Here is a 15,254-nt window from a genome sequence, read left to right as displayed (position 1 = left end):
GTGACCACCATGGCCTTCCCAGCAAGGAAGCTCCTGGCTTCACCAGCTCCTTTGCACCCCAGATGAGTGCTGGACCCTGCAGCCCCTGGGGAACCTGGTGCTTCCTTCCCAGGAGCTCAAGACATGTAACTCTGGTGGGGAGTGGGGCATGGGGCAATGCAGGAGCAACATCTGCTTCTACATTGCCTCCTTGGGACCCGATGGAAGCGATGGTTGCCTTGGGCATGGATGTAGTCAGCAGTTGGTAGATGTAAATAAAATCAGCAGCCCCGTGACTTTGGGCACCACGGCTGTTACTCACCAGTGCTTGGGGGTGCAAAACCAACAAAGAAGTGATTGTGAGAGGCCAATTTGAAAGATCTTGGTGGTCCTTGGGAAAGGGCTGAGCCTTTGGGAATGGCGCTGCTGAAGTCGTGCACTGGGAGGGAGGATTGTGCTCAAGGGCTGAGTTCCAGGGTGGCACTGGGAACCTCTGGCCTCTCAGCAGCCCTGGCTCCCAGGCTGAGCCCGCACTGGGCTTTGGGTGCTGGAGGGTCTACAAAGCTGCTCTGGGGTGTCCCTTCCTGGGTGGGGATGGGGCACAGAGTCCCTGAACACGTGGCTGGGCTGGAGATGGAGATGAGCTGGAGATGAGGCTGGGAGAGCTGGGGCTGTTCAGCCTGAAGAAGGGAAGGCTCTGGCGAGACCTTGGAGCCCCTTAGAGCCTAAAGGGGCTTCAACAGAGCTGGAGAGGGGCTTTGGACCTGGGTGGGGAGGGACAAGGGCCTGGAATGACAGGACAAGGGGGAATGAGTTCCCACTGCCAGCAGGCAGGTTTAGATGGGATATTGAGAGGAAATTGTTCCCTGTGAGGCTGGGAAGGCCCTGGCACAGGTTGCCCAAAGAAGCTGTGTCTGCCCCATCCCTGGAAGTGTCCAAGGCCAGGTTGAACGGGGCTTGGAGCAACCTGGGATAGAGGTTGGAACTAAATTGAGTTTTAAGTTTCCTTTCAACCCAAACCATTCTAGGATTTCGTGATTTGTGCCACAGTGCCCTTGGGCAAAGGGTACTAGGATGCCCCAGGCTGGCTGCAGAGGACATATCCCCAAGCCCCATCCCACTGACACAGGAGGGAAGAGCAGAGTTTCCCCTGGACAGTTTCACTCTCAGCTGTGTCCTGTGGGGCTGCTGTGGATTTCCATTGCTCTCATGGATGTCCTGGAGCAGCAGTCGGGTCTCATGGAATTTCCCCTGGGTAAAACCCACCAAGAGGAGAGAGTTATCCCCTCTGCTGCTGGGGGAAGTCCCATCCCCTTCATGGAGAGCCCCTAAATCCCCAGCAGGGAGGGCTTTGCCCTGATGCTGCTGAGCTGCCCCTGGGAGCCCCATTGGGTCCCCATGCTGAGACCCCACCCCCTGTGCTGGAGCTGAAGGCAGTGATTGTCCCCCTTGGGCGTGTTGTGTTTTGGGACACACAAGCCATCAGTGTCCTTGGTGACCACAGTGGTGGCGGTGACCCATAGTGAGGGTGCTGGCAGCGGGGTCCTGGCTGGGCTGCACTGGGGGATGGGTGCACCCTCAGGATGGGGGTGCCAAGGAGAGTGGAGGTAATGCTGGGGATGTTGCTGTGCTGTTCATTAAGGGAGAAACCGCCTCAAAGTGAAACATCGCTGCTGTTGGGTGCTGAGGCTTTTCCTGGGCTCAGATCCCCCCACCCCAGAGCAGGAGGCAGCTCCATGGGGAGCAGAACTGGATGGCCCCAAAAGCTGTAGCCATGTTCACCCCCTCCATGCCTCCCCTTTCCTCCCTGTGGCCTCAGCACCAGCGAAAGTCCCCAGTACGGGGCTGGCTTGGGGTTGAGAACTGCTCCTGCTCCTGCTCCTGCTCCTCACCAGTGCGGGGTTGGCCGTGACAGCCTCCTGATTTGCTGAGTGCAGGATCCGACCCCGAATTCAGCTCCCTCTCCTTCTCTCTCTTTTTTTTAATGAGTCAACCTCTCATCTGTCATATTAAACCTCCTCATTACCAGGTATCTAAATTTTGCTCTGACAGTAGTGACAGGGGAAGCTGCGATCTCATTGCCACGGTGCGGGGCTCCGGGGAGCTGGCAGGTGGTTATTTCATGCCCTGCAGGGAGCCGTGGGGGTGGGCAATGGAGCCGGATAATGGGCTCTCACTTCCCATCATTTAGAAAACCCTACTTAGTGCAGAGGGAAAAATTACCCCCAGTCTCCGACTCTGGAGCTGGTGACGGATAGAGAACATGGGGGAAGGGGAACAGCTTTGGGGGTCTGGCTGCTCCTCCCTGGGCATGGAGGGGGGATTGGGATGAAAGTGATTGGGGATGGAGGGTGGATGGGGAGGAAAGGTGGAAGGAGATGAGGGTGGCTGGGAATGAGGGTAGGTGGGGATGGAGGGTGGATGGGGATGGGGATGGAGATGGCGCAGGGCTGCCCTGTGCAAGCAGGTGGTACCAGCTGGGGAAGGGGATGCTGTGCCCGTAGTGGGGAGCCCCCAGGACATGCAGGGTTCCCAGCCTTGATACACACATCTGGGGAAGCTGCTGAGCCACTTGGGAGGCCATAGCCGGGCTCAGGGCGATGGGTGACCCCTGCTGCGAGGATGCCACCGCCAAGGGAGCTGCTCAAGGTCACAAGGCTTTTCTGGCAGCTGCATCAGCCTTTGGTTGCTGTTCTCAGGGTGCTCTGAAGGTCACTTTAGCAGGAGACTGTCCAAGCCCTCCCGTTTAGCACCGAGCCCTGCAGCGACTTGTCCGTGCCGCTCCCTCCCTGTAGCATCTCCAGGAGAGAGGACCAGCTGCCTCTCTGAGAAGCCACGTGGTGTGAGGGGCTGCAAGTCCCTGCTTGTCCTGGTCCTGCAGGCTTTTCCTTCCTGAAAATGTGTCCTTACCTTGGGTGAGGGTTCCCTGGTTGACTTTTGAATGGCACCAAGCAGGGCCATGGGTTTGGCAGTGACTTTTCCTGGAACTCCTGCCCAGCCTCCCTTCCCTGTGTCCCCTCCAGCCTCTGCTGTCTTTGGCCATGCTGGCAGTGCAGAGAAGGTCACCAGCTGTACCTGCTATCGCCCAGCCTCTGCAGAACACATCCCCAGTCCAGGATGTGTTCCTGTGGTGCTGGATGTGATGGCATCCCTGTGGTGTGGGTTGAAACTGTGATTTGGGGTGTAGGGGACCAGGGTTCCTGGTCTGGGTGCTGCCTCCAGTTCTTGTGCTGATGTTGGCGCTGTCATCCTTTCTTGAGGGTGTTGTCTGACTCCGCACTGGCACACAAATTGCAGGGGATGAGATCAACCCCAGTTTAATAATTGCCCCTAAATCCTTTCTTTCACCCAGCCTTGCACAGCAAACGCCAGTTCTCCAGCATTGTGTCAGGGCCGTGCTTTTCCTCAGCCTCTGCGGGGCTTGGCACGGCGCGAGGTTTTGTTGCAGCTCAGCAGAGCTGGTTGCACGGTTGGCATCTGCTTTTCTTCAGAGAGTGCCTGAATCTGGGTCAGGAATATATGTGTCTCTTTCAAATTCCTTGGGGGCCTGATTGAATCCAGCCTCACTCCTGCTCCCCTGAGTTCCCGAGGTTTTCACCTGCAGCTGGCGGGACTGATTCCCTCCTGCAGGCAGGAGGAGCCGAGTGCTGGTTTGGCTGCCCATCCCAGGGAAATCGGGGCCCTGCCGTGGGTGTCAGGTGTGCAGGAGGGATGGCAGCTCAGCGCTGGGTTGGCACCTGCTGGCGAGTGGGATTTGGCCTCCAGGAGGGTCAAGCAGCTGCATTTCTGAGCAGGAGATTTGCTCTGGAGCCGTGTTTCGGTCACCTTCCTCTCCCCTCCCCCTGCCTGCATCTGGAGGTTCGACACAGGAACCCAGATAGCATCATCCTGAAACCAGAATAGAAGCTTTGGAGGAGACTCGAGCATGTTTGTGCGGTTTTGATCTCGGTTTGGAGATAAAGAGGTGCTAAACAATGCTAAGCTGGTGAGTTGGAGTCCCTCACGGTGCGTGCAGTGGGGCTGGGGACACGCTGGCACCTGCCCTTGCTGCCTGCTCTCCTGCCAAGGATGTCCCCACGTGGGTGCTGCATTCCTCCTGGGTGCCACGTTCCCCTGGGGTGCTGGAGCTGCTCCTGCCAGCACTGCCCCCCCATCCCACAGCAAAGCAGGGGTGATGGCCAGCACCATGCCAGTGGCTTTGCCAGAGAGGAAGAGCAACATTAACATGAATACAGGCACTGTGTTTTAGGGAAGGGGGCTTTGCAAAAGAGAAGGAAGTCAGTCCTGCTGATCCAGAAACCACACAGAAGGAAACTAAAAGTCCTTGGTGTCAGCATGGAGGATATGTTGAAAAAACAACAATTAACTCACAAAAGGCAGCAAGAAAGGAAACAGGAAGGCAAGAACTGCAGTTAAACAGGCGGGTTCAAGAGGTGACTTGAGCTAAATCCATGTCCTTAAGGGATGGGATCCAGCCCTGGTCATGGGTGGGGAAGCAATTCTGTTGGTCTGTGTAGGACCTGGTATCCTCAAGGTGAGGCTCGGAGACCTCGGCTGCAGTTGCTCTTTATTTGCAATTGCTTTTATAGCTCTTTGTGGCAGGTGGAGAGTCACAGCTGTGCTGGGGGCTGCCGGGGCAGTGCGGCCACGTCGCCTCTCAGCGCGGCTGCTTCTCGTGGGAGAAGCTGCAGGTTTGTGGCAGGAGCGATGCAGCAGAGCGAGGGGCTGCTCTTGCCACCTCCAAACTGTCATTGCCACCTCGAGAGCATCGTTGCTCCCTCCCTCACTTGGCCCGTTCGCCCCACCTCAGCACGGGCAGTGAAGGGCTCGGCAGTGGCTCGGCGTGGTGGGTGTAAACCACTTCCCATGGCAGGCCGAGCTCAGGGGCTGCTTTGCAGCAGAGCAGCATTTCCTTACCTGGGCTCTCCTGTCGTGAGTGGATGGACAGGATGAGTTGTTGGTGGACAAGAAGGTGGACATGACCCAGCCATCAGCACCGGCAGCCTGGAAAGCCGGTGCTGTGCCCAGCTGACCCCACAGCATGGGCAGCATGTGAGGGAGCAGGATTCTGCCCCACTCTGGTGAGACCCCCCTGCTGTGCTGCCTCCAGCTCTGGGGTTCCCAGAATAGGATGAACACAAAGCTCCTGGAGTGAGTCCAGAGGAGGCCATGGAGATGCTCTGAGGGCTGGAGCCCCTCTGCTCTGGAGACAGGCTGGGAGAGCTGAGGCTGTTCAGCCTGGAGAAGAGTCTGGGGACACCTTAGAGCTCCTTCCAGTGCCTAAAGGGGCTCCAAGAGAGCTGGAGAGGGACTTTGGACAAGGACCTGGAGTGATGGAACAAGGCTTCCCAGTGCCAGAGGGCAGAGTTAGATGGGGTACTGCGAAGAAATTTTTCCCTGTGGGTGGGTGACAGAGAGGTGAGATGAGATGAGCTTTAAGGATCCATCCAACCCAGATCATTTCATGGTTCTGTAACACCCTGCACCTTGTACCCCACGTGCCCGCCGGCTGTGTGCCAAAGCTCCCTTGCAATGACCTTTTTCTCACAGAGAAGCTGCAAGACTGGGATGTGTTATTGCTGTTGTTTCTGTATGTGGATAAACCCGACACCCCCAAAATGTGTTTGGGCTGGGGTCAGTGAATTCAGTCGTGTCAGGTGCCCTGTTCCTTGGGGGTAGATAGTGTGGGGAGGACCCTCCCTTTACTCTCAGCCAGCCCCTTGACTTGATGGAGCCTGTTAAGGAAAAACTCATCTTTGGGAGCATTCTGCAAATCTTGGGTAAAAGACGGGTTGGTCCCACAGTGAGAGCGTTGGGAGCCTGGGGGGAGCAGCTGCTGAGTTGGGCTGTGATCTGCCGTACCTGTCATCTGCATTTCTCCCTTCAAACTGGGACTTTCTGTGCCTCCATAAGATGAGCTGCATCTTTGCAGGGCAGCATTTTTCTTCTTTTCCGAGCCTCCAGATGTCCTTTGAAGCTCCTTTTGCAGGTTTCCTTGCAGCCAAGGACGTCCCCATTGCACAGGGCCTGTTTTGGGGATGGAGATTGGGAAATGTCCCTTGAACTGGTGCCACGTTGAACCCATCCCAGTTTTGCCATCACTCGTGCCGCTGGCTCTGCTGTGTGTTCCTGCACAGGCACGAGTGGATTGGGGAGCACGGTGCCACATGCTGGGAAAAGCAAAGAGCTCCAAAGGAAAATACATTTTTGGAAAGGATGCTTTTATTTGCCTTTATTTATTTTCCTAAAGCTTTCAGATTAATCTTTTTTATCTTCCCTCTGCAGCTGCGTGGCCAAGGTTTGGTTTCTTTCAGCTGACATTGTGCTGAGAGCACACAGCTTTGCGAGGCGGGTGTTAAGGAAGGGCAGCTGAATTCCTTCGCCCTGGAGAGGGGAGGTGTGTCGAGCTAACTTTAGTAAGGAGTGACTAAAAAGGGATGCAATAAAAGTATATTAAAAATAGCAAATGGTCGTAGAAAGTGGATGTGAGACTCTCAGTGTCCCTGCTCGTGCCGAGAGAAACGTGGGGCTTGGTAGGAATGGAACAGTGAAAAGTTATGGAGCAGTGCAGAGCACGCCGCTGCTTGTGCAAGGCAAAGGTGAAACCACTTAGATGAAATAGATCAGGAATTTGCACAGTAGATTAAAAAATCCAGAAATAAAGACTTGAAAGAGATATCAGCTCCTCTGTGTCCCCAGCTCTTGGAGCTGGGGATTCAGCCCCCCAAATTCCTTGTTTTGTAAAAACATCTCCCAGCTGAGATTCCTCTGTGCTTTTTCTTTCTTCCCCCATTTGCAAAATGCTAACTCTGCTCTCTCGCCTGTCTCTCCAATTTGGAGCAATTTACTGGGAGCCGGGGATGAATTACTCAGCACAGAGTTAACCAGCACCTGCTCGGAGTTAATTGGCATGTGTGCTAATTGCTGTGATAGTCACACTTGTGCGAGCGGAGCGTGGGGAGGGGGAGCGGGCGCTGGTGGCTGCCTCCATCCCAGAGCTGCTCGCTGCCTCCCTGGGGCGATGCCGAATTCCCTGATCCTTGTTGAGATGCCTGGGAGTGGAAGAGGTCAGGGTGGCTTTTTGCCAGTGCACCACCCATCACTTGCTTTCCAGCGGATTTGTAGGTCCCTTTCCATGCCCTTGGGCCCTCCGTGTTGGGGTGTAGTAGCTGGGATGCTTGGCGGTTTCCTTGGAAAACAAGGCTCAGGAGAAAGAAAGAAGCTGCTGTCTGAGAAGGAGGAGATGATGATTTAATGCGTGGGGTTATTGTATATGAAATCATTTGAGACCCCAAAGGTTAGAAGTTTGGAGGAGCTCAGCTCCTCCTAGCAGTCCTGTGCTCTGGGTGCTTGGCCATGTGTGCATTCAGGTGATTAAATTCCACCTGATCACGGATGAGGGTCATGGGTGATCTCGATGCCTCGGGCTGGGCAATCAGGGAGACAAAGCAATTTGGTGGTGAAGGAGAGGGGAGCTCCAGGGGCAGAGGGGATCCTCCTGGGTTGAGGCCGAGCCACAGCAGCAGTGCCAGCATGAGGGACAGGAGAGATGAGGGCGGCTCTCCAGGTTTCTTGCTCTTCCAGCTGCTGTTCAGAAACTCGAGCCAGTGGTCAGACTTTCTGAAACAGCCACCTGGGCAGGAAACGTGAAAATACCTGGGTTTAAAAATATGGTGGGGAAAAAACCCAACCTAAAAACAAATAAACTCACCCCAAACCCCCAATTCCATGAAGAGAAAAGGGAGGGGGTTGAAATCCCCTCTGTCAGGTGCATTTGGAGGGTGCCGAACATGCTGTGCTCTTCTCCGTCCCTCCTCTTCATCCCATCCAAGGGCTGCCCTCCCGGTGGGGTGTTTTCCTTCTCGTGCAGGGCAGAGGGATCAAGTGCAGCACATGGCAGCTGCTTTTCTCCCCATGATGATGAGCAAAAACCTGTTAAATCACCTTTTTCCTGTGGGAAACTTCATCCAGCGGCGTAAGCAAACCCTGAGGCTGGGACACTGCTCCCCATCCAGCCGAGGCGCTGCGGGTGCAGAGTCGGGATTCAGAGCAGCAGGAGGAACCTGGTTTGGTGGTTGAAAAAGGGGATTTGATTTGAAACACTTGGGGTGTGTTTGTGGCCTGGGGAGAGGAATGTGGTTTGAGTCCCACTGCTCCCATGCTCATGTGGAGCTGAGGGCAGGGATGAGCAGCACCGGGGTTCTTTCCTCATCCCTACAAACATCCCATCTCTTTGAGCACTGTGGAGCTTTTGCCTGCCATAGCATCCTGTGAACAAGCCCCACAACGAAATTGTGTTAAAATATGTTTCCTTTCACTCGGTTTAAATTTACTGCCCGTTGTTCTCCAGTGTTTATTGTTGCTTCTGGAGAGTTCCTCTCTGGTTTGGACAGTAAATCTGCTGTCTTTCAGAGGGTTTCTCTGTCCAAGAGCTGCAGCACACGGAAAGAATTAGCATCGTGCCCTGGGTCTGGTTGCAGAGCTGTTGCTACTTTGTGCTGCTGCTGGTGGTTTTGAAGATGCTGAAGGTGACTATTTTTCAGCCAGTTTAAAGAAATGGCAACTCTGAAGGGAAAAGCAGCAAAGCAAACCTGACAAAAAGTTCCTCCTCTTCCAAAGTTTCTTCACCTTGGTTCCGAGCCTTGGGGCTGTGGACTCTCTCCTGTGTGGGCTCACAGTGAGGGAAATACTGAGTGGACACTCCAGGTGGATGAAATAAAAATCCTCATTTTCCTTTTGGCTTTTCCTGGATCACCAACCTTCAAGGGATGCTCTCGGTGCAGGCTGGAGCAGGGATGCCCTGAAACTGGCGATGCTGTGGAACTGCTGATGCCTCAGAGCTGGCGATGCTCTGGGACCAGTGGTACTCTGGAACTGGTGATGCTCTGGGACCTGTCTTTTTGTGGCTTCCCACGGTGGGATGGGGAGCAGCAGCCAAAGTTACGCCTCTGGCATTGGCTCAGTGTTCCCCATGGTGACAGTGCTCCTCACAGCTGTGCGGTTGCTCCTGTTTGCTGCTGGGAGGGAAACATGCACCTGTTTTGGGAAATAATGATTCAAGAAGTAAATGCCATCCCTGCATGGTCTGTCCTTGCAAAGAGTCTTACTGGTGGGATTTATGTGTAAAAAAACCAGGTTCTGCTGCCCTTTGTCTCTTTGGTCTTCTTCCTGGCCTCCCCATACCTTATCCTCCCTGGAGGGCAAATTGTGGATGTCAGGATATGGAAAAGTCTCCCCATTCTCCTCTGGGCTCCTTGAACTTGCACTGAAACCACAGAACATGATGCACGATGAATAACTTTACCCCCAGAAAAGCAGAGAAAAAGATGAAGTGACTCACATGACTCAGTGAACCCCAAAAACAAGTGTGGGAGTGAGACTATTGGAGCTTTGTTGTTGTTGTGGCATGACCTGATGAGGGGACTAAGGATGGGACCAAGGTCTTCAGCAGGGTCTGGGGGCACTCTGGGGTGGGAGAGGAGCAGGAGGAGCTTGGTTGGGTTGGGTGTGGCTGCTGCTTTGGATTTGGAATGATGGTTTGGGAGAAAAAGTGGGTTTTTTTCAAGCTTTTTGTAACAAGACCGAGGGCTGGGGACTGCCAAGTTGAGGCAGATAGGAAGCTATTTTGGGACTGGTTTTTCCCTCTGCCTGGGTCTTGGCACAGGGCACCTCGCCTTAAATGCCATGTTATCACTGCTGTTACCCAGCTGCTCAGAGAGAGAGCAGGGAGAAAAACATACCTGTGGAAAATGAACTGGCTGAGGTTCCCTCTTTGTCCCCCTCGCTGCAGTGCAGCACATGCTGGGAAACAGGGTGAGATGGGCTGGGGGGCTGTGCCAGGAGATGCCCTGGTACAGCTGGGTGCAGCCTCTGGCACTGGGGGATGCAGGTTACTGTGGGGAGGCTGCAGAAGGAGCCGTGTGAGTCCCCTGAGACCTGCAGCACTCGTCCCTTTGGGGGGAGAGGTGAGGGCACAAAATACCCCCGAGTCAATCGCATCCCCCAGATCCATGGAAACAGCCGGTGTCCAGCTGTGGCTGAGCCCAGTGGAAGGCCAGGCTGTCTCGGCTGCCTTCAGAGTTCTCCTTCCCCATAAGAATTAGGTTTCTGTGCCTGGTTATAAGGTTTCTTTCAAGTAATCAAATAAAGACATTTTAAAATTCCAAATTGAAGATTAGCGCAGAAACTGGAGACGGATTTAAATTGCCCGAGCTAATCACCAGCCACTCGACTGCTTATGACTTTATTAAGAGAAAAAAAAAAAGTCTGGAGTGTCACGGAGGAATAGTGATTCACGGGCACATTGCTGCCGTCTCCTCCTCCTCGCCGAGCGTCGCAGTGCCCGGCCCACACGTGTCCCGTGGCACGCGTGCTCCTGGCCTCCATCCTTGGGCTTCTTTGAGAGCAGTTTGGATAAATCCCTCTGCAGCTCTCCTGGCCCCCCACAGCTGGGTGGGAGGAAGAAGCAGGGACCACCCTGGCCTTGGGGGTGGGATCTGCGCTGGGCGGTAGGAGGATGCCGGGAGGGTGCCGGGTCCTGGATGGGGTTTGGGAACAGAGTGTCTCACTCCTGTCTCTCTTGCTGTGCAGGTTTCTGAGCAGCTGCTGACATCTCAGCCCCACTGGATCTGGCCGCGCACAACGGTACCATGAACTGAGCACGGAGCCACGCAAAACTCTTTTTTTTTTTTTGTTTTGGCTTTTTTGGGTTTGTTTTCCGCCCGAGAAAAAAGCCCCCCACGCTCTTTAATGAAAGCGTTTTAAGGTGGGGTTACTTCTCCCCTCCCCTGAGCCAAAGTCGTCCCGGGTGCGGTGAGGATTTCCGGAGAAGATGGGGAGAAAAAAGATCCAGATCCAGCGGATCACGGACGAGCGCAATCGGCAGGTCAGTGCTGTGTCTCCCCGCTCCCCCACCTCACCCTCCTCCTCCTGCTGGGGATTTTAAGGGTCATGTTTCAAAATGACCCATTTCTATCCCAGTTTGGGCCACCAGTGCTGTGTTTTTCCCAATCCATAAAATGGGATGGGCGAGACTTGGTGCTGAGGCCGGATCCAGGCGGATCCCAGGAGCAGGCAAACGGCCCCGCTGCGCTCCCTGTCCAGGCGTTGCTCCTCGCCTTGGAGCTCCTTGAGCCATTTCCATCTAAGTGCTTTTCCAGAAGAAAGTATCTTCTCCACTTAGTTAGTTCCCCCCTTTTTTTTTATTTTTGTCTTGCAGAAAATATATTTCAGTTGACATTTTCCATGTGGTTTTTCAATAAAAAACAGCCACAACAAGTATCCATTTTGCTGAACGCAAACAACTCAAATTATTCCTTTTTTTTCCTCAGTTGTAAACTTACATGACTCCAGGGCTTTTTTCCTTGGGCTCTCTTGAAGCCGAGCCCGAGACACACACGCATGTGCATGTGTGTAGGAATGCATTCATGTATCTCAGAGGGAAAACAAAAACCAACAGATTTTTCCCAAATTTCCATGTTCCTTAAACTGGAGTGGTGGAGCAGCAGCACTTTGCCAGCCCAGGTTTGCTCTGGGATGATTCTGTCGATGTATTTCCCATAACCACAAGACTTCCCTTTGCTTTCTGTGCTCCTGGAGTTTGGCTCAGCAGATCCAAGCCTCTGCCTTTAGTCCAGCCACCAGCACACCCCAGCATGACCTGCCACTTGCACTCCAGAAAAATAGAAAAAACAGTAAAAAAGCATGTGGATATAGTACTAATCCTTAAAGAGTGGCAAAGAACAGAATTGGGTGAACCACTTCATTGCTCCTCAGCAAAACAATAGGAAATGGCAGGTTTTCCTCATTATAGCTTCACTTGGTGGTGGGGACCGGGACCATATAGTTCTTGCTGATGTCCCAGTTGCATCAAATAGTTCTTGCTGATGTCCCAGTTGCTCCTGGGGCTGTTCATGTCCATCTTGAGGAGGAAACACGGCCTTAGGGGTTATTGAAGGATCTGGAGTGTATTTCACGGGGCAGTGCTGCAAAGGGGAGTGAGGGCTCTGCAGTGACTGGAGCCCTGCTGGAAGTTCAAATGAATGGAAAGTAGTTGGTAATGCTGGAGGGGGCTGGCACAGCCTGGCCCTGCTGGATAAACCTTTGGGAAAGGAAAGAGGCACTTCTCTGCAGAGGCAGCAGCTGACTGATGGGACTGTTTCTGAGGGATGAGTTGCTCCTCGGCACAGGTTGGAGGTAAAGGCCCTGCTGAGGTCTCTCAGCATCGGGTGGGATTTGGCCGCAGGAGCTGCTCTGTGTGGCCGGGTGTCAGGGCTTTAGTGCATCTCTGATGTCAGGTGTTGTCCCCAAAGCCCAGTTCCCTGGGCTGGGGGACACTGGTTTTCCCCTGGCAGTAGCTGCATCCCTGGCTGGGCTGGTTCTTCCAAAACCCAGCACGGGAGCATCGCTCCCCGCCCCAGTGCAGCACATCTTGCTTTGCTTCCCAGAAACCAGCCCGATCAAATCGGGTGTCAGCAAAGCAGCAGCTGTTTAATTGGTCACCAGCACAGCTTTGCAATCAATTTTCGCAGCTCCCTTTCTTTGGGAAAAAAGGACATACCAGGAAATGGGACATTTCATTATAAAGGACTGCTTCAGGCAGTGGGATCTGTTCTACCCATTGTGGTAGGAGCTGTAAAGAGGGTGAGAACCCTCCTGCTCTGCTCTCCAGCTCCATGCTGTACATGTGCAATGCCAGGATCCACTCCCCAGAGTCAGAAATGTCCCATCTTGCTTTATCTCATAGAACCATGGAATGATTTGGGTTGGAAGGGGTCTTAAAAGCCCATCTCGTCCCACCCCGCTGCCATGGACAGGGACACTTTCAACTAGACCACGTTGCTCCAAGCCCCATCCAACCTGGCCTTGGACACTTCCAGGGATGGAGCAGCCACAGCTTCTCTGGGCACCCTGTGCCAGGGCCTCCGCACCCTCACAGGCAAAAATTTCCTTCTAATATCCCATCTGAATCTCCCCTTTTTCAGTTTAAAACCATTCCCTTTATCCCATCACTATCTGCCCATGTAAAAAGTCCCTCTCTGTCCGTTTGATAAGCCCCTTTAAGTGCTGGAAGGCTGCCGTGAGGTCTCCCCGGAGCCGCCTCTTGCTTCTCACTCTCCTTCCCTCCCTCTGCTGCTGTTGCTGCGGATCAGCGCTGAGCAGCGTCCATGCGTGCGTGCCCGCCCTGGCTGCCGGCTAAGCTGGCTTAAACCCAGCGTCTGGGAGCATCCTCAGCCCACCCCTGCCCCCACGGCAGCCCCCCTGCTCCGGCTGGGTGCAGAGGGCACAGTCGCTCTCCCGGGAGCGGAGCAGCCCGGCGCTGGGGAATGATGGATGGGGCACCGCTGCTGGAATGCAGGGCCGGCCGCCCCAGCTGCGCTGGGCGAGCGCACACCGTCCTCGGCGTGCCCGGGTGGCTCCAATGGCACCTGCGCCTGCCGGGAGAGGGAGGGATGGGGAGTGGGAGTGGTGCAGGGATGCCCTGGACAATGAGGGATTCACCAGTGGTTGTGCAAGGAGGTGGAGGCAGAGCTGCCTTTGACACCTGCGTTTCCACTCGTGCTGCCAAGTTCGTGCCTTGGGGCTGCTGGGGCATCGCGGCTCTCAGGGAGAGCTCAGGCTGGAACAGGGGCTCTCCAGAGCCTGCCAGGTGAAGCTCTTCCCATGCATCTCACACTGAGCCTACGGCATCAGCGAGTCTGACCCTGCTCGTGTCCCAGGTTTTGCCTTCCATGGGGGCACAGACCAGAGCCCACGTGGAGACTCCAGCAGGATGTGGAGCTGCTGGAGTGGGTCCAGAGGAGGTCACGGAAATACTCTGAGGGCTGGAGCACCTCTAGTACTCTGGAGCCAGGCTGGGAGAGGTGGGGGTGTTCAGCCTGGAGAAGAGAAGGCTCCATGGAGATCTAAAGGGGCTCCAGGAAAGCTGGAGAGGGACTTTAGACATGGACCTGGAGTGACAGGACAAGGGGGGAATGGTTTTAAACTGAAAAGAGGGAGGTTTATATTGGATATTAGGAGAAAATTCTTCCCTGTGAGGGTGGAGAGGCTCTGGCACAGGGTGCCCAGAGAAGCTGTGGCTGTTCCATCCCTGGAAGTGTCCAAGGCCAGGTTGGATGGGGCTTGGAGCAACGTGGTCTAGCTGAAGGTGTCCCTGCCCATGGCAGCGGGGTGGGACAAGATGAGCTTTTAAGATCCCTTCCAGCCCAAACGAGTGTGTGATTCTGTGAATTACAGCAGCAGCCAAGACCAGGGGAGGAGAGCAAGTAATGTCATTAGAGGAATTACTGGAGAGGATTTGCCACAGCAGATCAGGCCATCAGCCCTTCAGGGCCAGGCTGCTGACTCTGGCAACTGCCAATATGGTTTGCATCAGGAGAAAGGCAAAAATCCCCTGCTAGTGTGGGGCAGTAATTCCTTCCTGACCCCTTTGGGGATTGGCTTATGCCCTGAAGCATGAGATTTGATTACCCTCTTAGACTTACAAGGTTAATTCTTCTAGATGAGGCTCGTGCACGGCGTCAGGGGAAGGTTTGGGGTTTCTGGCCTGGGTCACGAGTGGATGCACAAGGCAGTGTTAGGTGATGCTTTTGTGTGATATGGTGGCAAATCTTTGCTTTTCTCTGCAAGGTGCAAGGGTGCCAATAGAGAGGGATGCTGCTGTGCCCTGTCTGCAGAGGGAATATCCCTTATCTCTAGAGGGATAATTTGGTGTTTTGTGTTCTGCTCAGCTCTGCCCAGATTGCTGGTTGATTTGGGGGAGATGACCCCACACTCTTCACTGCTGAAGGGCAAAACCCAAACCATGCTTGTCACTGGTCTTCAAGGCCAAGAGCCGCCCCACCGTTCACACATCTCAGCCTCACCCCATTGCCTCCAGTCTCGGTGCCTGGCAAGGTGTCCCTGGCACCGGTGGCTGCAGGAGCAACCACCCTCGGCTGTTCCCCCTGTCTTGGTGGAGACACCACGTGTTTTCCTCTCAGGGGCTCCTCGAGCTGCGTGGAGGGTGAGTCAGAGCCCAGAGAGCATCCAGGCAGGGACAGAGAGACAGGGCGTGCTGGGGAGGGGGACAGGGAGACAGGGCGTGCTGGGGAGGGGGACAGGTCATGGTTTTAGTGCCTGTTCTGCCACGGCTGCAGGAGCAGAACCGCAGCTGGGTCCCACATGAAGTCACAGTGCAGCCACAGGCCGGCTCTTGGTCTTGGGAGCAGCCCCGCAGCAGAGGTTTTGGGTGGCTGAGAAGTTGGGATGCTAGTGGGGAGGGGCAGTTATTGATG

General features: G+C 54.7%; 1 protein-coding gene across 12 annotated transcripts in view; it reads left to right on the top strand.

The window, feature by feature from the left end:
- Nucleotides 1–15,254, top strand: part of MEF2D (myocyte enhancer factor 2D) — a 75,625-nt gene that overhangs the window by 32,009 nt on the left and 28,362 nt on the right. For 10 of the 12 annotated variants that reach the window (XM_068995333.1, XM_068995331.1, XM_068995332.1 and 7 more), the window contains one exon: nucleotides 10,570–10,864. In XM_068995333.1, the coding sequence (XP_068851434.1) occupies nucleotides 10,811–10,864 (54 nt within the window). In that variant the 5' untranslated portion in view covers nucleotides 10,570–10,810. Of the gene's footprint in view, nucleotides 1–6,243; nucleotides 7,101–10,569; nucleotides 10,865–15,254 lie in introns of those variants that run through there. The other 2 variants (XM_068995327.1, XM_068995324.1) reach the window with 2 other exon arrangements.

This window comes from Aphelocoma coerulescens, chromosome 25 (genome assembly GCF_041296385.1).
Source record: "Aphelocoma coerulescens isolate FSJ_1873_10779 chromosome 25, UR_Acoe_1.0, whole genome shotgun sequence".
NCBI classification, from domain to species: Eukaryota; Metazoa; Chordata; class Aves; order Passeriformes; family Corvidae; genus Aphelocoma; species Aphelocoma coerulescens.
This window is presented reverse-complemented; position numbering and strand designations above follow the sequence as displayed.